Raw genomic sequence first — 26,417 nt, 5'->3', positions numbered from 1 at the left:
AGACATTCAGAAGAGTCTCTATGCAGGATTTCCTATTGTCTCTCATTTCAGTAGATTTCATCACATTTCTGCATCTTGAACATGAATAACCTCTGGTTTGCACTCAAACCTTTGTAGGTACAAAGCAGGTTCTTTTTATAACAGCATGTAGCATTTTGGTCAGTTATTTTTTTTGTATAGTTATGAAAGGATAAGGGTTCCTAGTCCTCTCATTTTGTGTTATCTGCTTTATTAAATTCTCACCAAGTACATAGTTTTTTTGGAAACTATCACCTTGAAGAATTATCTGCTGACGTAAATATATGCATTCGTACATATCTATCTATCTATCTGGATAGGTAATATAATTAAATTGTTTCATCATTTGTAACCATGCATTTGAGTGATTAATTGAAGTGGAAAATTGTCAAATACCATATTGCAATTTATGTTTTTTAATCACCAGAATGAAGAATGAGACTTTAATAGTTATTGGAGAGAGAAAAATTAAAACAGGTTGGCTTGGTGCAGGTGATTGAGTCCAGGTCTATTTTCTCTCATTTTTAGCTTGTTTCATCATCAGGGATATTTTTTGGAATACCCTTTGGGTGACATACCAATGGAAACAGTTGACTTTCTCTGTTGATTTAAATTTCATCTAAAAAATAAATTTTTATCTCTGATTTTTCCTACAGCTAGAAAGTTTGAGTCAAAGTGAATTGGCTTCTAGGCTTACCTTGAACTGCCAGAATTCTTATGTGGAACCTCATAAAATTCGGGACATTCCTGTTACTATTATGGATGTAAGTTTTCTTTTTGTATATTAAAATAGTTATTTTCCTTCATTTACATAAAGAAACTTTGTATCTTGTTTATTCAGAATTTTTCTTGACTTTCAGAATCCTAACTTTGCTTTTTATGAACATTTAAAATCAGAAGTAGTTTGATTGCTGGTTACATATCTTAGATTTGTCCTGGAAGCAGCCCCATTGTCAGTTTGATTTCTCCACTCTTTTTGATTTCTCCACTCTTTTTGATATAAGAACAGAGTTTTTGGTTCATTCTTTTTGAACTATACAATTGCAATGGGATTAATTGGTAGAGTAGTATAGAGTGGTCTGATGTCTAAAATGCAGGTGTTTACAGTCTCCCTAGGCTCTGTCCTGATCAGATCACATATAGAGCACGTTGTTAGTTCTAGAGTACCACATTTCATTTATGACAAGTGTGGAGGTGTCACCCCTGGTGACAGAAAACCATAGCTTTGGGGATTGATTAAAGATACAGGAGATGGTTAACAATATGGTTTCTCATAGAAAAGAAGGACAAAAATGAGGATTTATTAGAAAACATGTTTCTAATCAATTGAAGGGCTACTTGTACTTTTTAAAACTTGAGAATATGATAACTGTCTTCAAATATATGAACTGTTACATTAGAAATCGTTCAGCCTATTTATTTCTTCAGCCTATCTTCAACAATCTTTACCTCAAAACTACAAGTTCTCTCATAGTTTATTTTAGGCTTCCAGGAAGAGGTGGGTCGTCTTTTCACCAAAATCAGCTCCTTTACTTATGCTTGATCTAGTGGGTCCCCTCATTCCTCCAACTCTTATCTTGTCTCTCCTTATCTTTTGATTCCCTCTCTACTTTCAAGTCACACAATTCCTTCCAGAGCCATCTCCAGTCTTCCTGATCTTTATCTGGCCATTGGACCTAGATGGCTCTAGTGAAGAGAATGAGGCTGGTGACTTAGCACAGCCCTCTCTTATTTAAATCCAATTTTCTTTCAAGTCAGATTGGGCAGTTAGGTGTTGCAGTGGATAAAGCACCAGCCCTGGAGTCAGGAGTATCTGGGTTCAAATCCAGTCTCAGACACTTAATAATTCCTTAGCTATGTGGCTTTGGGCAAGCCACTTAACCCCATTTGCCTTGCAAAAACCTAAAAAAAAAAAAAAATTCTTGCAAGTCATGACATCATCTTCCTGATGTTGTGGTCCTTTTCCAGAACTGACAAACAACAACAAATCCTTTCCGCCCTCCCCCAACAGTCAAATTCTTAGGAAAAAGTTATCTATTCTCACTTGATCCCAGTTCTTCATCTCCTTTCTAATCTGATTTCTAGACTTTTACCATATGATTGAAATTACTTTTTCTGAGCTGACCAGCAGCCTCTGAAGTACTTACTCCAGTGGCCTTTTCCCAGTCCTCATCTTGTTTGCCCCCTCTCTTGAGACTTACATGGCTGGTTATCCCTTCCTGATGGAAAAAGCAGGGGGGGAGACTCTGTTACTTTGGTTTCCGTGGCTGTTCTCCCAAGTTGTGCTGTTCTGAGACTTCTCTTTCTTTCTGGTGCTTGCATTAGCGCCTATGGGTATGTAATGATTATTTCTCTGTAGATCCTAAATCTTTATTACAATCTGATTTCTGTCCTGAACTCAGGCCCACATTGCCAGTATCTGTGAAATATCCCTGCCCATTGGTAGCTCACATGCTGCACATCCAAAACATTATCATTATCTTCTTCCCCAAACCTTCCAGCCCTACTTCCACAATTGCACATGTATGTTGAGGACACTGTTATGCTGTAAGTTGATGAGGCTCAAAAACTCAAAATTATCTTGGACTCTCTCCATATTCAGGCAGTTGCCAGGTCTGCTCAGTGTTCCCTCTAATTCAGTTCAACAGGCATTAAGATCTGTCTATATGCAAGATTCTTTGCTCGACATTGGGGACCCAGAGTCAAAAACAAAACTGTCTCTGATCATTTAGTTATTGGGGGGGAGGGGAATGAGAGAGAGAGGAAAGGAAGGGAGAATTGCAACCAGAACAGATCAAGGAAACTTAAATAGGGAGAAAACTCTTTTAACATCAAGGGAGATCAGAGGAGGAAGTGCACTGGACTTGAACCTTGAATTAAGGATTTTGAGAGCCAGAGATAGAAGGGGCAGTGTCCTCTTTGCAGCGTGTGAAAATTAATGGAATCAGAAGTTAGAGTATCAATGACTTAATATAGAGAATCACAGAAGATAAAATAGATAATTTGATTTTTTATTTTCACTGCCTCATAGTAAGTACCTTGTACATACCTTATTTTTTAAAAAATACCTTGTTGATATCATGTTTTTATATAACCTGCTTTTCCCACTGTATTGCTTCCTAAACTCTAACCTAGAGATCCAGTCCATATAATAAAAAGAATTTTAAAAAGAAAAAAATCAGGAAAACTAATTGTCAAAAAAAGTCAAATGATTTATGCTCTTTTCCACACCCTTGGTCCCTGACCTTTGCTAGAAAACTAGGAGGTAGTATCTTCTCATATCTTTTCTTGGGGCTGGGGGCCAAGCTTAGTCATTATAATTTTGAAGCATTATTGTAGTAGTATATATTCCTGGTTTTGCTTTCTTTACTTGGCATCATTTCATATGAATCTATTCTTGCTATTCATCATATTCATTATTTCTTATAGCATAATAGTATTTTATTACATTCGTGTATCAATTTGATCACTATGGTGTACTTTGTCTTCACTTTCTTACTACCTTAAAAAGGTATCATTATCCATGGGGTGCATATGGAATTTTCTTTTTATCACTGACCTCCTTGGAGTATGACTAGCAGTGAAATTTCTGAGTCAGAGGTTTACTTAACTTAATAAATATTTGAGATGAATTGACTTCTCTGTAACTCTTCTAGACAGAAATCAGACTAGTAGATAGAAATTACAGGGAGACAGGTTTTGTATATGAGAAACTTGGCGCAAAGTAGAATTGTCTGAAAATAAGAGACTTACTCAGGCAATGATGAGTTTCCTGTTACTAGAAGTGTTAAAGGAACAGAGAAGTCTTTTCAAGGATGGTGTAAAAGAAGATTCATCATCAACCAGAAATTAAAGTTGATGACTTCTCATAGCAGAGCCTGTGATTCTTCTGGCCTTACTGCCCACATTATAACTACCAAATTTGTAGTCCATGGCTTAAATTTTGAGCACATTTAAGGTTGATAAAGAAGTGACTCAGGCTGATCTCTTTAAGGTTCAATAAACCATTCAGAAAGAATCTGTTAAAAAAAAACTTGGGGGTGGAGCCAAGATGGTGACAAGAGAGGATTGTGTCTTAGGCACTCTCTCATAAAATTTCTAAACTAAGAACTCTAACTAAAATTTCAAGAGACAGAACCCACAGAGGGACCCAGTGAGGTAGTGTACCTGGAAAAGAGCAGAAAGGCTCTGCTCCCCAGGGTTAGAGGGACGGCCCACCAGAGCAAAAGAACTTCAGCCTCTTGGAGGCAGCCTCAGGGCACTGGGAGCCGTGGCTCACAGCAGCGGGGGAAGTTTCCTGATGTATGCCCCAGAGAGCACTGGGCACAAATTGGGGGAACAGCAGGGGACCTCTACCAGAGCCAGCATGTGAACCCCCATCAAGCAGCTTGGCCAAGGCAGTCCAGATCCAGGAAACAGAAGCAGGCAGAGCTGGTAAGCAGGAGCCCCCAGGGTATGAGCCCATTGAACCTAGGGAGGGGAGTGAAGAGAGAGAGACTGCCGAGTTCTGTCCTCTGCCCCTGGAACAGGATGCTGGGGTTCTGACCACATTCAGATCCTGATTGCAGCCTAGGCCCCCCCATAGAACAGCAGGGCCTCCTCCCACCTCAGCCCCGTGACAGAGGGGGGTGCTTATGGTCATTCACAGACCAGGAGGGAAGACAGAGCCTCACACACTGAGATCCTTGTGGGAGTGTCCCAAAAGCTCAGGCTTAGGCTGGAAAAATGAGCAAGCAGAGGAAAAAACAGGAACACCATTGAGAAATATTTTGCCTGTGAGCAAAACACTCAGTCTGAAGATGAAGAAGCACAAGCTCCTGCATCTAAAGACTCCCAAGAAAAACAGAAATTGGGCTCAGGCTATGACGGAGCTCAAAAAAGACTTTGAAAATCAAATGAGGGAGTTAGAAGAAAAACTGGGAAAAGAAATGAGAGAGATGCAGGAAAGCATGAAAATGAAGTCAGCAGCTTAGTCAAGGAAATCCAAAAAAAATGCTGAAGAAAATAGCATGCTAAAAACCAGCTTAGGTCAAATGGATAAAACAGTTCAAAAAGTTATTGAGAAGAAGAATGCTTTAAAAAGTAGAATTGGCCAGATGGAAAAAGAGATAATAAAGCTCTCTGAGGAAAACAAATCCTTCAGACAAGGAATAGAACTCAGGGAGATTGATGAATTTACAAGAAATCAGTACTCAATACTTCAAAACCAAAAGAATGAAAAATTAGAAAATGTGAAACATCTCATTGAAAAAACAACTGATATGGAAAACAGATTTAGGAAAGATAATTTAAAAATTATTGGAATACCTAAAAGTCATGATCAGGAAAAGAGCCTTGACATCATTTTCAAAGAATTGCTGCAGGAAAATTGCCCTGATATCCTAGAAGCAGAGGGCAAAATAGAAATGGAGAGAATCCACCAATTCCCCCTGAGAAAGAGATCCCAAGAAACCAACCCCCAGAAATATTCTAGCCAAGTTCCAGAACTCCCAAGTCAAAGAGAAACTATTACAAGCAGCCAGGACACAACTCAAATACCGTGGAGCTGCAATCAGGATCTCACAGGACTTAGCAGCAACTACATTAAAAGCTCATAGGGCTTGGAATATAATATTCCGGAAGGCAAAAGAGCTTAGAATGCAACTGAGAATCAACTACCCAGAGAAAAATGAATATCCTCTTCCAGGGAAAAAGATGGACTTTCAATGAACCAGGGGAATTTCAAATGTTCCTGTTGGAATGGCCAGAGCTGAACAGAAGGTTTGATCTTCAGGTACAGGACTCAGGTGAAGCATAGAGATTGGAGGAGAAGGGGAAAATATAAGGGACTGAATGATGACAAACTGCATGTATTCCTGTATAGAAAAAATGATACTGATAATACTCATGAACCTTCTCAATTAACAGAGCAGGTAGAAGGAGCTTTTATAGATGAAGCACAGGAGAAAGCTGAATTTGAAGATAAAATATGGTGTGAAAATGGAGTCAACAGAAAAAAGGGAAATGTAATGGGAGAAAGAAAAAGGACAGGGGGAATAGGCCAAGATATTTCATATAATAAGATTTTTCTTTATTACAATGAGCTATTGCAATGATAGGGAAGGGGGAAGGCAAGGGGGAATGAGGGAATCTTCGCTCTCATCAGAGTGGTTAGGAGAGGAAACAGCATATATACTCAATGGGGTATAGACATCTGGAGTAAAGAAGCGGGGGACAGGGGAAAGTGAATGAAGGAGGAGAGGATAGACCATGGGGGGGGGAGTGGTCAGATATAACACATTTTCTTTTTTACTTCTTGAAAGGGGCTGGGATTGGATGGCCTGTCCGGGACCATAGGGTCAAGTGGATGCTGGGCCTAAGGGGTGGTAGGGGGGCTCAGGGCCTCTTGGCCCCAGGACCAGGGATCTGTCTGCTGCACTACTCAGCTACCCTACAGCAGAGTCAGAGTGAAAGGAGAGAGAAAATATAGTACATGGTAATGGAGAAATACAAAAGGAGGGAATTGTGATCGCAATGGCAATGGTGGAAAAATATGGAAGCAACTTTTGTGATGGACTTATCATAAAGAATGTGATCTACCCATGACAGAGTTGGTGGTGTTGGAACACAGACTGAAGCACATTTTTTATTATTATTATTATTTTGGAGGGTGCAGGGCAAATGGGGCTGGGTGGCCTGCCTGGGGCCATATAGCAGGGTGATCTTTGGGTGTCTGAGGCCAGATTTGGACCTGGATGCTCCTGGCTCAAGGGCCAGTGCTCTGTCCGCCACCCAGCCACCCCCTATTATTACTATTTTATTTTGGGTCTTTTTTTTTTTGGTTTTTGCAGGGCAGTGGGGTTGGGGTGACTTCCACGTCACACAGCTGGGTGATTGTTGGGTGTACGGGGCCGGATATGGACTCGGGTACTCCTGACTCCAGGGCTGGTGCTCTGTCCACTGTGCCACCTGGCCATACCTACAATTATTACTATTATTTTTTTTAATTTTCATTTTTTTCTCCCCTTTATCACTCAAGCAAGTCTATATTTTTTTGGGGGGTATTTTGTTTACTCTTAAACAAGAATATTTTATTAATGTGTAAAAAACATTTGTACAAAATGAGAATAAATATTAAAACTTTAAAAAAAACTTATGCTGGAGGTATAAGGTCAAAAGCAGTCCCTGCCTACTCAAGGAGCTTTCATTCTACTGATGGAAGCATGTATATAGAAGAATAACAGCAAAATTTTTGCAAAGTAAAATCAGAGTAATTGCAACAGATGGGTAGAAATAATAACTATTAAAAACTAAAAACTGAGGATATCAGAAAAGAGCTCTTAAAGCAGATAGCACTTGAGGTGAACATTGAAGGGCATTAGTGATTCCTAATGAGGTATAGGAAAGAAAATTCCAGATGTTGAAGAGAGCCTGTACAAAGATAGGAAATGGAATGTCTTGTATGGGAAATGGCACATGTAGTTTGTAGGTCACTTTGACAGGAATGCTTCAGAGGGAAAAACTAGTGTCCTATTTTGTGATAGTTCCCATCATTTGAAGAGACTTGATTACATACATCTGTAGTTTTAGCTTTTCTCCTTTTTTTCAAAGGTATTTGACCAGAGTGCCCTTTCAACTGAAGCTAAAGAAGAAATGTACAAATTATACCCCAGTGCTAGGAGAGCACATCTTAAAACTGGAGGCAATTTTCCTTACCTTTGTAGAAGTGCTGAAGTGAACCTTTATGTACAGGTAAGTCCCAACAAGGGGACTTCCGAAACATTCCACTAATGTGGAAGTGGAGGCCAGCAATTGGAAACATTGGGTTGTTTTGAGGAAAATTAGATTTTTCTGATATTTGAAGAGCAACCTTAAGGTTGTTGTTCATTGAACATTTTAATTGTAAGGTGTAAATTAGGGAGTCTGGGAAAACTTTTTGTAGAATCAGATATGATGATGATTAAATGGTATCTTTTTAAAAAACCCACAAAAAAAATATTCCCTATAATACAGCCATTTAAATATAGCTCCTCTTTACATTTCTACAGATCCATTTACTGCAGTTTCATGGAACAAAATATGCAGCCATTGATCCCTCTATGGTCAGTGCCGAAGAACTTGAAGTACAAAAGGGAAGCCTTAATATCAGTGGTCAAGAAGACTCATAGATTGGGGCTGTTTGTAGATTGACAATGAATCCATCGTCCTGGCTTTCGGTACAATCAGGGCTTTCCAATCTGCCTCTTTGTTTTTGGAATGTGGATTTTTGAGGGGACAGGGGTTTGTTGTTAGCCCATCATCACTGGGCTTCTGAAATAGGACTGATTATTCTGTAAAATGCATTACTGATGCCAGTGAACTTTCCAAGCCAGTGTAACTGCATCTTTTTTGGTTTTACTTTTAGCTTTTGAATTTAAAGGAATATGTTTGAAGCCTCCTATTTTAAGAATCGTGAAAATTTTTGCTACCAAAAGTCTTCACCTCTGCATTTAAGGGAAAATTAATTTGAGGAGTTTTGGAGTGTTTTTTAAATGCTTTAGCTGTAAATATTGCAAATTCAGATTGTGTACTAGAAGCTTATTGATTATTTTTTATCTATTTTTTGTTAAAACTTGTTAAGGTGCCAAGGCTACCATCCACCTCTGCTTTATTTCTAATCAAAACAAAATGTTTGGGCTTTTTTAGCTGTCATCTTTCCAGCTACTATAGTCATTTTGAATAAAACATCAATTTCAAGAAGTGGCCTTCTTTATCATAATTGCTGCGGCTGCCATGTAGACAGAGGGCTTTCCTTAAAGTTGATCTGTTACTGTCTGATTATCAAATGATCTTTGTAATTGTGTCTGAATAGGAATCCCAGCATGATCATTTATATTGGTGGGTTATATCTTTAAGGGGAAATGTATGGTGTCAGTGTTGTTGAAAAACTCATTCAAAAGGAAAATTTGCTTCTTCTGTCACTTATTTTCTTTGTGAAGAGGGAAAGAGGTCCTGCCTGCCAGTTTCCAAACAATGAGAGGCGACCAGGTTGAGTCAGGTCTGGCTTCAGTATCTGCAGGCATCTAATCTCGAGAAAAAGTTGATTATAGTCAGCTGAATACTCTTGACTTTCAACTTCTTACTCACTTCTACTTATAATGGTATACTTTAGGAACCAGCCCTCCTCATAATTAAAGGAAAGTTTTGAGTTGAATTTTGCTCCCTTATTAGAACATTGTGCTTCAGAATCATTGTGGAGGGGACTGAATCTGTGTTGAGGACACATAAAGCACATGATTAAAGATGGTGCTAAATAGCCACAATGGTATTGAGACAGAATCTCTTGATGGTGCCTTTTCAAACATAGGTATCAACACATTGGCTCTTACTTTTCTCTTGGTGGCTGTAAAGCAAGGGTTAAATAACACCTGATGACTTCTGTGGTGTCTGCTTTGATAGCCTGCTTACGTTGTCTTTTTGCACAAACTAAAAAGGGTTCTTTTTGTAGATAACTACTAAAATAATGCATAGTTTTTTATTGTGTTTCTGCTATTCCCAGGCAGTAACTTCTCATTTAGGTGATGAGAACTAACTCCCAGCTATTGGGAAATGTGACCTGTGGTGAATTTCTCTCAGGAATAATTAATATGACAGTGCAGAAAAATATACAAGTCCTCATTTATATTCAGGTATCATTTTCGTCTCGGAACCTGGAAAGTCCAAGGATACAATGAAACAGTTGCCTTTGAGCAAGTTAGACTGTTGTAGTGGACAGAGGACCAGCCTCAGACTTAGAAAGTTCTCCTCTTCTGTACATTTCTGGAAACTGTGACAATGCTGATGGAAGCTGCTGTGAACATCAGGCATGATGGCATGGGGCAGTACTCTGCACTGTTTATGGGAGAGTCACCTAGGTGGCACAGTGGATAGATCACTGGCCCTGGAATCAGGAGGACCTGAGTTCAAATGTAATGTCAGACAATAATTACCAAGTTGTGTGAGCAAGTCACTTGACCCCATTTCCTTGCAACAATAAATAAATAAATAAATGGATGAATGAGTGAGTGAGTGAATAAAATACTTGTCAGTGGGAGCTGAGAGGAAATTTAGAGTAGCTGTTGTGTTTAGATTAATTCATACCTACTTGTCCAACTCAAAAGTTTTACTATAGAATCCCTAATCGAGATGTTAGTCTTGAATTTAAAGGAAATGACTTTATTGAATAGCTTTTTCCTGTTTAAAAAATTAGAGGACTATTTTAAAATTCATCTTACTAGGAGATCTGAATCCCTTATGATCTAGGTTTTGTGGTGATACATAAAACTTGGAGAACTCAGTGTCTGCATGGGTTACATGGCCAGCAGTCAAGGCAAAACCACATGTTTGCCTTTTGCCTTCCCCCTTTTGCCCAGGGGTCTTTTTTGCATTGCAAGGGAGAAAGGAAAAAACCACTTGAGGGAATAGACTTTCCTCACAACTACATGTGACTTGGTGGGTTCAGCAGATCTAATCCTCATCCCAACTCTGCTAACTAGCCATGGGATCAGTTTCTTTGTGTTTATAAAAAAAAGTGAGGAAAGGTCTGAGCTCAATGATTCCTTGAAAATTCTTTCCCATTTTTGGATCTTTGCCCTAATGAGCAACTTTTGCCAGCAGAGAAAGGTTTAATTAGTTGTCAGTGTATTTACTTTCCTAAGAAATAATCCCCTTAATCTCCCTCTGTGGAATAATTATGCAGTAAAGCAAAAATTGGACCTGTAAATTTCAAGCATATTTCTGAATTCTTACACAACTCTGCAGCTCTGATGTTCATAAATGTTGGAGCTGATAGATTCAAAATGACCTTTATAATTTTTTTCTAGCCTTATTATCTGTGTCACTTCATAACAACCTGTCCTGGCCAGTCCTCTTTCAGCAAAACTCTGGAAAGGAGTATTCTTGAGTAGCAGTTAACAAGGAGTGTCCTCCCTTCCAAACCTGATAAAATAGACATACTAGCATATAAATACTAACAGTTGTGGGGTAAGCAGGCAGCAGTAATAAGATCAAAGTGATCAGTTTTGTAGGGTTCCAAAGCCCAGGGTGTGCCATAACCTGTTCATGCAGCCATTTACAGTGACTGGTTTCTAGAACAAAGTCCTGCACAGACCCTTGAAGGGGCCACTGAACTGCAACTTCCCTGCAGCAATCTTGATGTTCTGGGTTCAGTGACACTTTTCTGTAGGGTTTTTCTATCCCCAAGTTCCTTATGACTCAATTTACATCATTGTGCACTTCTTGGAGGAACTGGAGTCTGCATTTGCTTTCTTTCTGATGTTTTCTGTAAAAGAAGACAAGGAATTTTATTCCTTTATGTTTCTGGAAGGCTCTGATCCACTTTGCAGAACTGTTTAATGAACTGTTCATAATCTGAAACTTATTATTTCTTTATTGTGCTTTCTTCGCCCAAAGGACAGATTAAACTCATGTGTGTATAATCTGACTTGTTCTGAGAAGGAATATTATAATTGCATTTCTGAATGAGAAGAAAATATTATCCTTATAGGAATATAAGAAGTGGAGAGCAGGAGGAAAAGCACACTAGAAAAGCAATAGAAAGGTAATAAATAGTTCATTGTGCCAATGGTATATCATTACCCTCTATAAAACCTTGTAAAAAATGTATGCCCCCTTCATCCCCCCCCCCCGGGAAAAAAAAAAGAAAAGAAAAATGACCTCATTGTTGGAAGCAAATAGCTCATATAAAGTGACTTCCTCAAAATCACTTCAGAGCAAATCAGCATAGCCAGGACTTAAACCTATGTCTAGCCCTCTCCTCTGGTGCTCTAATGTCTTGTATCAAGTTTCCTTTGTAAAGGCATCTTAAGGACACCTGGTGATGTTCCAGATTCAAGCTGCCCCTGCCAAGCACACTACCTATGGAGCTATATAGAAAAGTAATTGAATTATCAGATTTGCCAAGGGATACCAGTGCTTTAGATGAATTTGCTGAGGGTAAATTTTACCAGCTAGATCTCGTCTGCCAATTCCCACGAGCCCTTCATAGAGTCCTTTGTTTGGGTTTTCAGCTGCCATGATTACACCATGGAGCCAAATAAGAAGCATTCTGTGGCCATGTTCCCGGTAACTCTTAGTACCTGGTGACAGTGGAGAACAGGAAGAAAAAACAACTCAGCAATAATTCAGTACGAACAGCAATTTCAGAATCTGTTTTCAGCTAATACCCAACAACTCTTTAAGGAGAAATAAGATATGGCTCATAGAGAGATGAGGGCGAAAAAAGGCAAGTCTTCCCATGAAGGTCAAGGTCCTCCGTGGACCTTAATCCCAAGACTCTCAGATCACTTCAGTCCACAGTAATCTCTTCCCCTGAAATAATTTTTACTATGAGTTTACTTCGCTTTCTATTAACTCATTATGCACTAGATCCCAAACCATAACAAAAATGTACTTAAACAATATCAACTTCTCAGTAGCTAAATCCCTTTCTCATCTGATTGTGAATTCATATCTGTCTTGGAATAGGGGTGTCCAACTCAAATAGAAATTTTATTGTTTGGTCATTTCAGTTATGTCTGATTCTCTGTGACCCTATTTGGGGATTTCTTAGCAAAGATACTGGTTTGATTTACCATTTGCTTCTCAAGTTCATTTTACAAAATGAAGTAGCAGAGGCAGAGTTCATTGACTTGCCCCAGGATCACAGATAGTATCCAAGTCCACATTTAAATTCAGAAAGGTGAGTCTTCTCTACTCAGAGCCTGGAACTCTATCCACTGCATCATCTAGCTGCTCTTAAATAGAAATGGGGGCCACTGAACTGTATGTTAGGGTCCCCATAAGCCATATATGGACTTGGAAAACCATACATTAACATTTTGTTGTGTTGTGTTTTTATTTATTTTGTGATATATCCCAATCATGTTTTAATCTGATTTGGGCCAGACTGGGAAGTGTTGGACCAAAAGAGCCAAGTGTTAGGATTTACTTTTAATCTTTGTGTATGCTATCCTGCTTTGTATTATGTTGTGTACAGTTTATCATATTTCTCTATAATCCTTTGTCATTCTTAATAGTCAGATCCATTGCTACGTTACAGGTTACTCGATCTTTCTTCAGCTACTAGGCATTTCATTTGTTGACATGATTTTTTTCTGCTGTGGCTTAGAATACAGCTACCAGGATCATTTATAGATTGCTTCTTTTTTTTTCCCTTTTCAGTGACTTCTTGGGTTTTTCCAACAGTGGGATAATGGAGATAATTTTGTCAGTTTTTCCATTTTTGTTAGGTCCTCTACAGACTATTTGTGTACCAACTATAGCTAATCTGTTTCCCTCAGAGTTTTGTCCTCTTTATTTGTCCTTCATTTTTTTTTGCAAGGCAGTGGGGTTAAGTGACTTGCCCAAGGTCACACAGCCAGAGGATTAAGAAGTGTCTGAGGATGGATTTGAACTCGGGTCCTCTTGACTCCAGGGCCAGTGCTCTATTCTCTGCGCCACCTAGCTACCCCTATCCTCTTTATTATTGTTGCCAGTTCTTGAAGTTCTGGATATGCCTCAGCTGTTTTTATTCTAGTTGGTTACAGGTGAGGTTGGAGTTTTTTTCATGTGTTTATAGTTTGTTGGGGCAGGTCACTTAACCCCATTGCCTTAAATAAATAAAAAAATTTTCAAAAAAAAAGATTATTTTATAGTTTGTTGTTCATCTCCTTTCACCATTTGTTTCCTCCAAGCCTTTGTAATTGGTTCCATTTATTTGGTACTTAGTACACAGAACCTTATAATTATTTAATTCTAATTCAACTTTTCCAGGGCTCTTGTCTCCCGAGATATACTGTTAAGTGCCTCAAGGACAAGAATCCTAACTTAGACTTGGTATCCCCCATAAGTCCCAGCCTTGTAGGTACTTAAAAAAAGCAAAATTTGTTGTCAACAGAGTACATATTAAAGTGGGGGCTCTGGTTCTCTGGGGGCCATGTTTTCCCTAATAGAAGGATTCCTTTTACAGCCATTTTAGACAAACCACACCAGTAACAGAATTGTTGGCTAAGCCCATAGACCCATCATGACAGTCTGGCTTCCAGAGCTTCTCTTCATTTGATATGCTTTTCAGTTTATTGTTTTATTTGTCCTTGAGATTACATCCAGAGACCCCATAAACAAAGTTCAGCCTGATTTGAAGGCCTACATATGTTCACTGGACTATAGTCAATACTGAGAATTTAAAAATGAAATAATGTGTGCTTCCAAGCTTGCTTTCTACTGAAAAGATATAGTTCAGATACAGAAGATATAGATAATATATGAGGTAGTAAAAAAAGGGCAAAGGAGAGATGAAAGGGTTTGGGGACTTATTTGAGAGAGAAAGCAGTAAAAACTCGTGGAGATTAAGGAACTAATCTTGGAGATGAAAGCTAAAAGGTAGAGGTGAGGAGGGAGTGTTCTCCAGTCATGAGGATGTCTTTTGTGACTATCCAGAGGTGGGAGATAGCTTTTCTTGTGATACCTTACATTAGGGAAAGATAATGTGAGAGCTGGAAAGGTAGAATGGAACCTTCAGTGCCCATTTAAGGAATCTTTTTTATCCTAGAGGCAGTTGGAATCAATCCAGGGATATTTTTTGAGTAAGGGAGTAACTGGTCAAAATTTGTGCTTTAGGAAGATCATTTTGGTAGTTCTAAAGTTTGGGGAACAAACTAGATAGAGGAAATCATTTAGGAGGTTTTTACGATAATTCAGTCAAATGCTGAGCAAGATGAGCAGAACCAGAAAAACATCGTATACCCTAATAGCAACGGGGGGGGGGGGGGGGGGATGATCATCATCTTTGATGGACTTACTCACTCTATCAGTGCAACAACAATCAGGGACAATTTGGGGCTGTCTACGATGGAAAATACCATCTGTATCCAGAGAAAGAATTGTGGAGTTTGAACAAACACCAAAGACTGTTACCTTTAATTTAGGGGGGTAAAAAAACATCTTATTATGTAATTTTGCTATCTCTTATACTTTATTTTTCTTCCTTAAGGATATGATTTCTCTCTCATCACATTCCACTTACCTCAATGCACACCATGGAAACAATATAAAGACTAACAGACTGCCTTCTGTGGGGGGGAGTGGGGGGGAGGGAAACAAGAACAGGGGTAAATTTGTAAAACTCAAAATAAATAAACTCTTTCATTGAAAAAAGCAGTAATTCATCCTAAGGGGTGGACAAGAAGTGATCCAGTCTTAGGCGCTCTGTGATAAAACTTGAAACTAAGGACTCTAACTAAACTTTCGAGAGACAGAACCCACAAAGGGACCCACTGAGGCAGTTCTCCCATTCAAGGTAACCTGGAAAAGAGCAGAAACGCTCTGCTCCCCGGGGTTGGAGGGGTGGCCCGCCTGAGTGAAAGAACTTCAGCCTCCCGGAGGCAGCCCCAGGGCGCTGGGAGCTGCAGCTCACAGCAGCGGGGGAGTCTCCTGAGCTGCACCCTGGCGAGCACCGGCACAAAGTGGGGGAACAGCAGGGGTCCTCTGCCAGAGCAAGCACGTGGAGCCCAGCCCTCAGGGCACACAGCCAGCAGCTTGGTCTTTCGGCAGCCCAGAGCCCATAAGCTGGAGCCCCCAGGGCATGAGCCCATTGAGCTGAGGGAGGGGAGTGAAGAGAGAGAGATTTATGAGCTCTGTCCTCTGCCTCTGGAACAGGACTCTGGGGTTCTGACCACATTCAGATCCTGATCACAGTCTAGGCCCCCCACAGAACAACAGGGCCACCCCCACCTCAGCCCCATGGCAGAGGGGGGTGCTTATGGTCATTCACAGACCAGGAGGGAGGGCAGAGCCTCACACTCTGAGACCCTTGTGGGAGTGTCCCAAAAGCTCAGGAAGCACCCCAAAACCAGGCCCAGGCTGGGAAATGAGCAAGCAAAGAAACAAGAGGAAGACCATTGAGAAATATTTTGCAAATGAGCCCAAGAAGGATCAAAATACTCAGTCTGAAGATGAGGAAGCACAAGCTCCTGCATCTAAAGACTCCAAGAAAAAACAGAAATTGGGCTCAGGCTATGACAGAGCTCAAAAAAAGACTGAAAATCAAATGAGGGAGTTGGAAGAAAAACTGGGAAAAGAAAGGAGAGAGATGCAGGAAAAACATGAAAATGAAGTCAGCAGCTTAGTCAATAAAATCCAAAAAAAAAATGCTGAAGAAAATAACATGTTAAAAGCCAGCTTAGGTCAAATGGATAAAACAAGTTCAAAAAGTTATTGAGAAGAATGCCTTAAAAAGCAAAACTGGACAGATGGAAAAAGAGATAAGAAAACTCTGAGGAGAACAAATCCTTCAGACAAAGAATAGAATTCAGGGAGATTGATGAATTTACCAGAAATCAGGAATCAATACTTCAAAACTAAAAAAAATGAAAAATTAGAAGAAAATGTGAAATATCTCATTGAAAAAACAACTGATATGGAAAACAGACTTAGGAAAGATAATTTAAAAATTATTGGAATACCTGAAAGTCATGATCAGAAAAAGAGCCTTGACATCATTTTCAGAGAATTACTACAGGAAAATTGCCCTGATATTCTAGAAGCAGAGGGCAAAATAGAAATGGAGAGAATCCACCGCTCCCCCCCCCCCCGAGAAAGAGATCCCAAAAAACCAACCCCTAGGAATATTATAGCCAAGTTCCAGAACTCCCAAGTCAAAGAGAAAATATTACAATCAGCCAGAAGGACACAGTTCAAATATCGTGGAGCTGCAGTCAGGATCACACAGGACTTAGCAGCAACTACATTGGAAGCTCGTAGGGCTTGGAATATAATATACCGGAAGGCAAAAGAGCTTAGAATGCAGCCAAGAATGAACTACCCAGCAAGGCTGAATGTCCTCTTCCAGGGAAAATGATGGACTTTCAATGAACCAGGGGAATTTCAAAGGTTCCTTTTGGAATGGCCAGAGCTGAACAGAAGGTTTGATCTTCAGATACAGGACTCAGGTGAAGCATGGAGATTGGAGGAGAGGGGGAAAATATGAGGGACTTAATGTTGATGAACTGCATGTATTCCTGCATAGAAAAATGACACTGATAATACTCATATGAACCTTCTCAGTTAATAGAGCAGGTAGAGGGAGCTTTTATACTTGAAGCACAGGAGAAAGCTGAATTTGAAGATAAAATATGGTGTAAAAATGGAGTCAATAGAAAAAAAGGGAAATGTAATGGGAGAAAGAAAAAGGAGAGGGGAAATAGGCCAAGATATTTCATATAATAAGATTTTTCTTTATTACAATGAGCTATTGCAATGATAGGGAAGGGGGAAGGCAAGGGGGAATGAGGGAATCTTCGCTCTCATCAGAGGTGGCTAGGAGAGGAAACAGCAAATATACTCAATGGGGTATAGACATCTGGAGTAAGAAGGAGGTGGGGGAGCAGGGGGAAGGGGTGGGGATGTAAATAAAGGAGGAGAGGATGGACCATGGGGGGAGAGTGGTCAGATATAACACATTTTCTTTTTTATTTCTTACAAGGGACTGGGATTGGAAGTCCTGTCCAGGACCATAGGGCCAGGTGGATTCTGGGCCTAAGGGGTGGTATGGGGGCTCAGGGCTTCTTGGCCCCAGGACCAGGGATCTGTCTGCTGCACCACTCAGCTACCCTACAGCAGAGTCAGAGTGAAAGGAGAGAGAAAATATAGTACGTGGTAGTGGAGAAATAAGAAAGGAGGGAGTTGTGATCAGCAATGGCAACATTGGAAAAATATGGAAGCAACTTTAAAGAATGTGATCCACCCATGACAGAGTTGTTGGTGTTGAAACAAAGACTGAAGCACATTTTTTACTATTATTATTTGGGGGAGGGTATAGGGCAAATGGGGCTGCGTGGCCTGCCTGGGGCCACATAGCAGGGTGATCTTTGGGTGTCTAAGGCTGGATTTGGACCCGGGTGCTCCTGGCTCAGGGGCCAATGCTCTGTCTGCCACCCAGCCACCCTTACTATGATTACTATTTTATTTTATTTTGGGTCTTTTTTTCCCCTTCTTTTTGGTTTTTGCAGGGCAGTGGGGATCGGATGGCTGGATGTGGGTTCAGGTGCTCGTGGCTCCAGGGCTAGTGCTTCGTCCATTGCGCTACCTGGCCATAACTACAATTATTACTATTATTTTTTTTATTTTAATTTTTTTTCCTCTCCCCTTTATCGCCCAAGCAAGTCTATATTCATGGTGGGGGGTATTTTGTTTACTCTTAAACAAGAATATTTTATTAATGTAAAAAAAAATTGTACAAAATGAGAATAAAAAAAGAAAAAAAAGCAATAATTCAATCAAGGAGTAGTAAAAGGTTGAAAGATGAGTGATAGCAGATCTAAGAAGTGTAGTAGAGATAGAATCAGACTGATGATTATTGATGCTACCTAACTTCTGATAGGCGAAGGTGTCAAGCAAACAATTTGCATATTTCTTGCAAAGGTTATTGAGTTATTTTTTTTAATTGAAGATGAGGGATAGAAAATAGAATTTTGTTCAATGAAAAAATTAGATTTAAGTATTGTTTTGTAGGTGGGGCATTAAGGCAGAGATGGCTGCAGGTTTCTGCAGCTATATAACTAGAAGAGGAAGGTTATCCTAGTGAAATAAGAAAGTTTCAATGGGGTAAATTAGGGAATATTGTCACTAAGAAGGAGTTGTTTATCCGTGTGTGTCCTGGCTCAAGACTACTTTTGTTGGCAGATATTGTACATTTTATTTCAAAGGCCAGTTAGTGCTGTGTTCAGTCTGTAAGGGGGAAATAGTAGGGGAAAGGGGAGAGACAGTCCTCATCTGGAACATGGAGCCCAGGGATTGAGCCCTGGTAGGCTGTTCCCTAGCTTCCCAACCAGAGAGACAAGTCTACCTTCCTGGGCCTTGGTTTCTTCATTTATAATATGGGATAGAACTCTTTTGGTCATCAGTAGTTATTGCTGGAGAATGGGAGATGAGGCTCGTGGCATGAAATTATATCCTCACTAGCACCACTTAGAACTGGGTTATATAACAAAGAGTTGTAGCTTGCTGACATGCCAATATCAAAGATATATTAATGCTCATTAAGAAAGGAAATGTTATTTTTATATAAAAAAATATAAATTTTATATATACATGTGTTTATTGTCCCAATCTCCACTTTTTTTTTGCAAGGCAAATGGGGCTAAGTGGCTTGCCCAAGGCCACACAGCTAGGTAATTATTAAGTGTCTGAGACCGGATTTGAACCCAGGTACTCCTGACTCCAAGGCCAGTGCTTTATCCACTACACCACCTAGCCGCCCCTACTCAATCTCCACTCTTGAGTTTTTTTCAATGCATCTGTTTAGCCTTCATTTTAACCACAGGATCAATATAGATTTTGTAACAATTCATTTATGTATAAAGCAGTTATTATATATTACCATTACTAAACTACAGGAAGCAGAGAAATCTGAGTCTTTGGTTAAATTTAGCACAGGCTTAAAAAAACTGAGCATTTTATTTTTAAATGGTACCGGGGGAGGGGAACACTTTTACCAAAATAAATTAAATTTCTTCATAACCATATGTTCCTTCCTCATAATGGATTTTAGAAATAGAGTAGTCATGGTATGGTCTATCCTGGTTCTAAGGCAGACCCAAATCATTCAGTGAATGTTTTGTTAGACTCTCAAGTCATGTCACAAGTATATTCCCTCAAGATGGGGACACCAAGAAAAAATAAGACACCCACACATCACTCTAATAGAGATGTAACCTGTGGCAAACCCATGTTGTATACATGGTGCCATGAGAAAGCCCAGGAGAAAGAAATTATTTTCATGCTGAAGGTCAGATAGCCAGAACACCAAAACAGGTACAAAAAAAACTAAGCCCAATGACTCTTGACCTGCCATTCTTTCAGTGCATCACAGAAATAAAAGGTTCCCCCCCAGAAATGTGAGTTAGTGTGTAATAAGTACCTGTCCATTGCTGTTCAACAGCATGAATGTGTGCATCAGTAAACTTCCAATAATGCGCCAGCTTCTTCCAGTCATTGTGCTTGAGGTATTTGATGGCTAAGCGCCACATTACTGAACGGATGTGCTGAGTTTCCAGTCCATGGTCCTGCTTAAAGGTTAAGGGTTTCACAGCCCAAGAATCAGAGTCAGTTCTGAGGTTGTCCTGCAGTGGCAGAATAGAAGCTGATGATGTGAAAAGTGCAAATAGCCTATCAAAAGGAAATCATGGGACTAGATCTACTTGGCCAGAAAAGAACTGTTTAAAAAAAAAACCGCTGAGTGCCCCAACTTTGGGGAGGCTGATGCCAGTCATGAGACCATAGTCACTGTTGGGTAGGACTTGTGGTGAGTTGCTTCTGTGCTATCTCTGCAAGTGGTCATCTAGTTTGTGTTTGAATACTCTCAGTAATCTAGAATTCCTTACATCTAATCTGATCAAATATGTTCTCTGACATTTTAAATAGAAGAGGCTTTAAGGAAAACAAATGAAAAGTTCCTTGGGAAAAGGGAAGGCATTGAGAAATGAAAGCCATGTTAAAATGTTTCAATACAACAATGAAAGAAATTAGCTGTAAATTTAGTCTCATGACTTTAATTTTTTTAACCAAAATGAATATCATCCTAATTACAACTGATAATTTGCATAAGATTTTTTTTCAATTTGACAATTATTTATTGAATATCTAGACTATATAATGTGGAAGGCATAATGATGTAGAAGAAAGAAAGCAGAGCTTGGAGTAAGGAAGACAGGTTCAAATCTTGTCTCACAAACATACTGCTGAAAGGCAAATTACTTTAAACTTTCCATTGCATGAGATTTTGATATTTGCAAAACCCTTTGTGAAATAAAGATCTACAGGGTTATCCTCCGTGGATAAGGCACTCACTAAAGACCACACAACTGTAATATCAGAAGTATTACTATCCCCTCACACATATCCTTTACCATTTCTCTAACTTGGTCTCATTTACTCCTTCATGAAAGTCCTGGGTTAGTTAGCCAAACCCCGGGACTGACTCATACCCCAAAAGATGCTTCATGAGATAGAAATTGGCTCATTTTCAAGATGGTCATCACAGGTTGTGTTTTTACCATTCTCTGATATCAGACAATTTAGGCAAATCTTTTTTTTATCCTTTAAAGTTCTTTATCATCTGTAAATAAGGATAATATCTTTAGTCCTTATTTCTGACCCTGCATTCTAAATTCTATCTGGATCTTGTCAACTGATTGTCTAAAATGCCAATTCCTACTCTTCTGCCTCAGTTGCCCTGATTTTCAAACCTAGTACCTAGTATTAGAAGCACTTTGATGGATCTAATTTGCCTTGAAGACAGGATAGGAAATAAGACACTCATGTCCCTGTCCAGCCTCAATGCCATCTGTTCCATAAGCACATTTCATTTATTTAAGGAAGTTTGTTAAAATGGGAGGAGTGGGTAGTAGGTGATCATTCCAATTTTCTGTTTCTTTTTCCCATCCCTGACCTATACATACATCTCTTCAGAGGCAGTATTGGCTGACTGACCAGGTTCCATCTCAAAACATGATTCCTGTTTTCTACACACCAACAGTGGGGAACTTTCCTACCTGTTCCCATTTGTAAAATCGATCTGCTTTTATGATCATATCTACCAAACTGATATGGTTGCCACGAGCAGCGACATCCAATGATGTTTTTCCTTGCTAGAATTGAAGAACAAATTGCATTACTACATTTATTTTTATATATAAAATGAAAATGTGAGAAAATTTTTAGTTTCCCTTATAAACCCCTTTCATTGAAAGGACAACATTTACTTTCTGTACTAGAGAATAGGAAATGAAAGATTTCTTTAGGTACAAAATTAGATGTTTTTAATAAGAATATTCATGAGAATTGTTATACCACTTAAAGCCTTTTCCTTAAAAAAGAGCATTTTTTTGATAATTATCACAGTACAAGTTTTTAATCACTTTTTTTGTAGTGGGAAAATAGAATCAGGGATCTAAAATGACTTGCAGCTAGCTAGATAGTGCAGTGGGTAAAGTGCCAACCCTGAAGTCAGGAGGATGGGAGTTAAAATCCAGCCTCAGATAGCCTAAATGATCCCTTGCCAGGGGAATGTAGCTTATGGTGTATCTACCATGAGACCTGGCTTCTGGCAGCAGGTAAAGGATCAGTGCATTAATAACAAGATTGTGATTGGAGAGTCCACCTTATCTGTCAAATTTAAGTTCACTCCTGCGAGGAGGATCATTTCTGCTATATCTTGTCTCGCATTCTCAGCAGCAATGTGGAGGGGAGTCTGTTGCCTCTGTTTGAGAAAATAACATGATAAAAGATACATGAATTTCAGAACAAAAGCTATTAAAACTTGGGAGTAAAGAGTGGAGCAGTGAGATGACCCTGAACTAAGGAAGCCAAGCTTTGCAATGACCATTGGTACTCTGATTAGGCATTGAAGTTTTTGTTAAATACTGTATCTGTAGGCTAGCTTTTTTCGAATTGAGCAAAAAAAAAAAAAGATAACTAGACAAAGTTGTGAATGGTCTTATTAGGAGCCCCTATATAACCAGCATTTTTGGCTTTAACACATTCTCTCATTGCAATATTTAAGTCCCTGGAATCAAAATGTGGTTTTTGGCTTTCCACTGACAGAACAAGGACTTCAGGCATCTGCCATAAGATAAAGCAAACAATCAGCCCAAATGGAACAAACTGTCCCACTTTCAGACATTGCATGTATAATGTAGGTCATGTAGATAGCAATAAGAGTCAGAAAACAACCATATTTATAGCTGAGCAAACATTTTAATAGTAAGTTGGACCTTTTTTCTCCAACAATTACTTGAAATTTCATTTTGACTGAGATTTCTCATATGGGGGTGGGGGAAGAGGGATGTCAAAGGGAGAGAAAATAGATTTTTATTAATGGAAACAAAATAAGGAAAAGAAAATTACTCCAAATGCAAAGCTATGCCGTCAGGTAATTGCCAAATTCCAAATAGCAAAATGATCATTGGTCGCTTATCATCTGCAAAGGAGAGAAAAACTTACATTGTCGGTGACATCAAGGTCGATTCCTGCCTCAATGAGGAGTCTGACTATGGAAGGGAAGTTGTTCAGCACTGCAATGTGGATGGGAGATGCATTTTGCTGTGAAGAAATCACATCGGTGAGCCCAAGAAGCTCACAAGTCAGAACCAGCTTTTGCATTGGGCTTGTGGCCCAAGTGGCCAAAGACAGTAGCAACGCTGAAATATGAAGCCCTAAGCCTAAGTCTGAGGCTGCCTTCCTCACTTCAGGCTAACAATCCTAAGAAAATCTATCACAAATGTAGACAAAATTCAACTTAAGTTTGCATTTGTTAAAGCTCCTACTATGGCCAAGCCCTATGTTAGATGCTACAGATGAAAGGCAAAAATGAAACAGCTTATATTCTACTGGGGAAAAAAACCAATGTGAATACAGTTGAAGAAACACTGATTTCAGAGCAAAGGCAAAGTACTATGAAATAAGCCACTAGGCAGCCCAGTAAATAGGGCACTTGGAACCAGGAAATTCCAAGTTCAAATCCAACTTAGACATTTCATAGCTGTATAGACCTCGGCAAGTGCCCTGTGCCTGCCTCAGTTTCCTCACCTGTGAAATGGAAATAATAGCAGCACTTGTCTCCTAAGGTTGTGAGACACAAAGTACTTAGTAGAATGATTAGTGCATAGTATGCCTTCATAAATGTGTCTCCTCTCTCACTTCCCTACTTAAGGTTTTGAGTTTGAGTTGTTTGTTTATTGAGGTATGGTACAGATTCAAGGGCCCAATCTCACAGCATAGCATGTTTAGCTCCTTCTAAAAGAGTCTGATGGCCCACTCCTCTCAGGGACTTAATGGACATCTCATTAATTGCATTAGCACTATTGAAGCTAAGAACTCCCTACCTTCATACCATCCACTGGCTTCAACCCACCCTAGTAGGGTTTACAGGTGTGCCCCACAATTAATATCTTCCTACTTCCATAATGAACAGCTGGGAATTAGGGAATTAAAATCATAGATTTATAGCCTCTAAAATTGAAAAAAAAAATTGTAAAAGCACCTAGTTCAATCACTTCATTATACAAATGAAAGGACTATGACTTGGAGAGGTTGTAGCCCCACACTTCCAGAATTAATCCCATATCCCAAAGCCTTCTGCTCTCATCTACTGTTCTCCCAGTTTACATTCTACTTTAGAAAGGCTAGTTCCCTTATACCTAGAATATACCATATATATTTCACCCTAGACATTATTCCCTGCCTACAATACCATCTCCTCCCCTCCCCAATTCAAGGTAGTCAAGACTTCATTCAAATCCTACCTGTCCCACAAAGCCTCATAACAATATAAGGTAACATATACTTAATTTTTATAGTATGTCCTTTAAGACCAAATAGACCCTTATACAACAACCACCACCACTACTACTACTACTACTAATGCTACTACCACAATTCATCTTTTTCTGATCTCCCAAAGTTCATAAAATAGTCAAGCTAGAAGAGCTCTCACCTAGTCTCATTTTGTTACCCTGCCATGATACCTAAACTATCTGCATCAAGGTCTCTTTTGGAAGATCTCTGGAAAGGATTCCATTTTCCTTTGCTGTATTTTATCTTTCAGGTAATCAAGAAGTATTTGAGCATCCTTAAAGTCCCTCAGACACCTCCTCTGTGTCCTTTCCTCATCCCTAGGTACTAGTGCCTTACCTTTCTCCAATGATATTGGATTTATGAAAACTATTTTTGTATATTCTTACACATGTTGATTCCCCCAATAGAATGTAAGCTCCTTGCAGGCAGGGATTGCTTCATTTCTGTCTTTGTATTGCAGGGCCTACCACAAAGAAGGTACTTATTCAATAAATTCTTACTCTGATACTTCATAAATATAAATTATAATATTAATAAATAAATGCTTATTCTGATTCTTTTGTTGGTTTAACTTATCTCCCCTGTTCTAGCTCATTTTCCATTAGTATAACTCCACAGACAAGATTTCCTTTTCCCCTTAAAAAACTCTTTACAATCTTTCAATTAGTGATGCTGTCAACCAATCAGAACTTCAAAGCCAAAGGGACCCTATGAAGTCTTGGTCAACCCTCTTGTTTATTGATGAAGCACTATTGGCGGGCTTATCCAAAAAAATGGAATCCAGGTCATCAGACTCCTGATGCAGCCCCCTTTTCACTACATTTAGTTTTCCCTCAAGTCAATATAATTCATCAAGTGTTTACTAAGTGCAGGGTGTTGAAGATTGTTGTTCAATATGTGTCCAAAGTCTTGTGACTCCATCCAGGTTTTCTTGGCAAAGATACTGGACTGGTTTGCTATCCTAGCTGAAGATACAAAGATGAAATAGGACATGGTTCTTGAGTTAACACTATTATATATATATGTATATATGTATATGTATATATACATATATGTGTGAATATATTATGAGAAGCAGCTCAGCAGCCTGTATGTGGAGCTGGTCTTGGCGTCAGGAAGTCCTAGGTTCAAGCCGGCCTCTAACACAACTGACTCAGTGTCCCACTATGGCTCTCCAAGAGTATATATTTTAACTCTGCATTGGTAGAGGTGTTTCTCAACAGAAGCTCCCCACACAATAAAATCACACACATTTATATACATATATACATATATGCAATTATAAATACATATACCTGCAATCACACATATATAGTTTATACATTTATATATACACACACATACTTTTTAATATATACACACGAGTGCATTTATGCATATACACCCATGTATATATATTATTCACACAGACACATGTACATGAAGACCTCGGTTCAAATCTCAACTCTGATGCTTATTGGCTATGTGTACCTTAGGCAATCCACTTAACCTATTTCTTCCACTATAAAATGAGCATCATCCCTTTAGTTCTGTTACTAGAATATATCTAAAGCTTTGCTAATTTTAAGACACTTTAATAAATAATTTTTTTCCTCTTACAAAATGGAGTCTCTAAGGCACAAAAACCCTATGGAAAATGGCATCCAAGTTTCACCATGAGATTTCATGCATGCAATGAAAGCCAGTTTTCCACTCAACATTTCCAATGCCAATTCAATGCATACAAGATTTTTTTAATTTTTAAAAAACCAACCACTTACATGATTTGCAGCATCTATGTTGATCCTGGCATCAATGAGTGCTTGAGCAATGTCCTCAAAGCCATGAAGGGCAGCATAGTGAAGGCAATTCATTTGTTTCTAATGGAAGTAACAGAAATGTGGCATGATTCCTGAATTCATATTTAAAAAGTAGCATTTGTAGCTACATGGGAAAGTTATATCTTTTCCTGCAGGAAGCCTTCCCCTCCCTCTCTTCAGCTATTAGCGCCTTCCCTCTCTGACCACATCCCATGTGGACTGATATGTCTTGTTTACCTATAGTTATTT

General features: G+C 39.2%; 2 protein-coding genes across 2 annotated transcripts in view; one reads left to right on the top strand and one right to left on the bottom strand.

Moving 5' to 3' along the window:
- SPG21 (SPG21 abhydrolase domain containing, maspardin) overlaps positions 1 to 14,786 on the top strand; it is a 28,512-nt gene extending 13,726 nt beyond the window's left edge. Inside the window, exons 7-9 of the mRNA XM_074234398.1 lie at positions 675 to 782; positions 7,609 to 7,749; positions 8,046 to 14,786. Coding sequence (XP_074090499.1) covers positions 675 to 782; positions 7,609 to 7,749; positions 8,046 to 8,165 — 369 coding nt within the window. The 3' untranslated portion in view covers positions 8,166 to 14,786. The remainder of the gene's footprint in view (positions 1 to 674; positions 783 to 7,608; positions 7,750 to 8,045) is intronic.
- Positions 8,242 to 26,417, bottom strand: part of ANKDD1A (ankyrin repeat and death domain containing 1A) — a 51,295-nt gene continuing 33,119 nt past the window's right edge. The window contains exons 8-14 of the mRNA XM_074234400.1: positions 26,130 to 26,228; positions 23,017 to 23,115; positions 22,175 to 22,273; positions 21,567 to 21,662; positions 19,934 to 20,135; positions 11,982 to 12,113; positions 8,242 to 11,296 (exon numbers count right to left, since the gene is read on the bottom strand). Coding sequence (XP_074090501.1) covers positions 11,235 to 11,296; positions 11,982 to 12,113; positions 19,934 to 20,135; positions 21,567 to 21,662; positions 22,175 to 22,273; positions 23,017 to 23,115; positions 26,130 to 26,228 — 789 coding nt within the window. The 3' untranslated portion in view covers positions 8,242 to 11,234. The remainder of the gene's footprint in view (positions 11,297 to 11,981; positions 12,114 to 19,933; positions 20,136 to 21,566; positions 21,663 to 22,174; positions 22,274 to 23,016; positions 23,116 to 26,129; positions 26,229 to 26,417) is intronic.

The sequence above is a fragment of the Macrotis lagotis genome, chromosome 4, assembly GCF_037893015.1.
Source record: "Macrotis lagotis isolate mMagLag1 chromosome 4, bilby.v1.9.chrom.fasta, whole genome shotgun sequence".
Classification (NCBI taxonomy): domain Eukaryota; kingdom Metazoa; phylum Chordata; class Mammalia; order Peramelemorphia; family Peramelidae; genus Macrotis; species Macrotis lagotis.
Note: the sequence above shows the minus strand (reverse complement) of the source record. Positions and strands in the feature narration are given on the sequence as shown.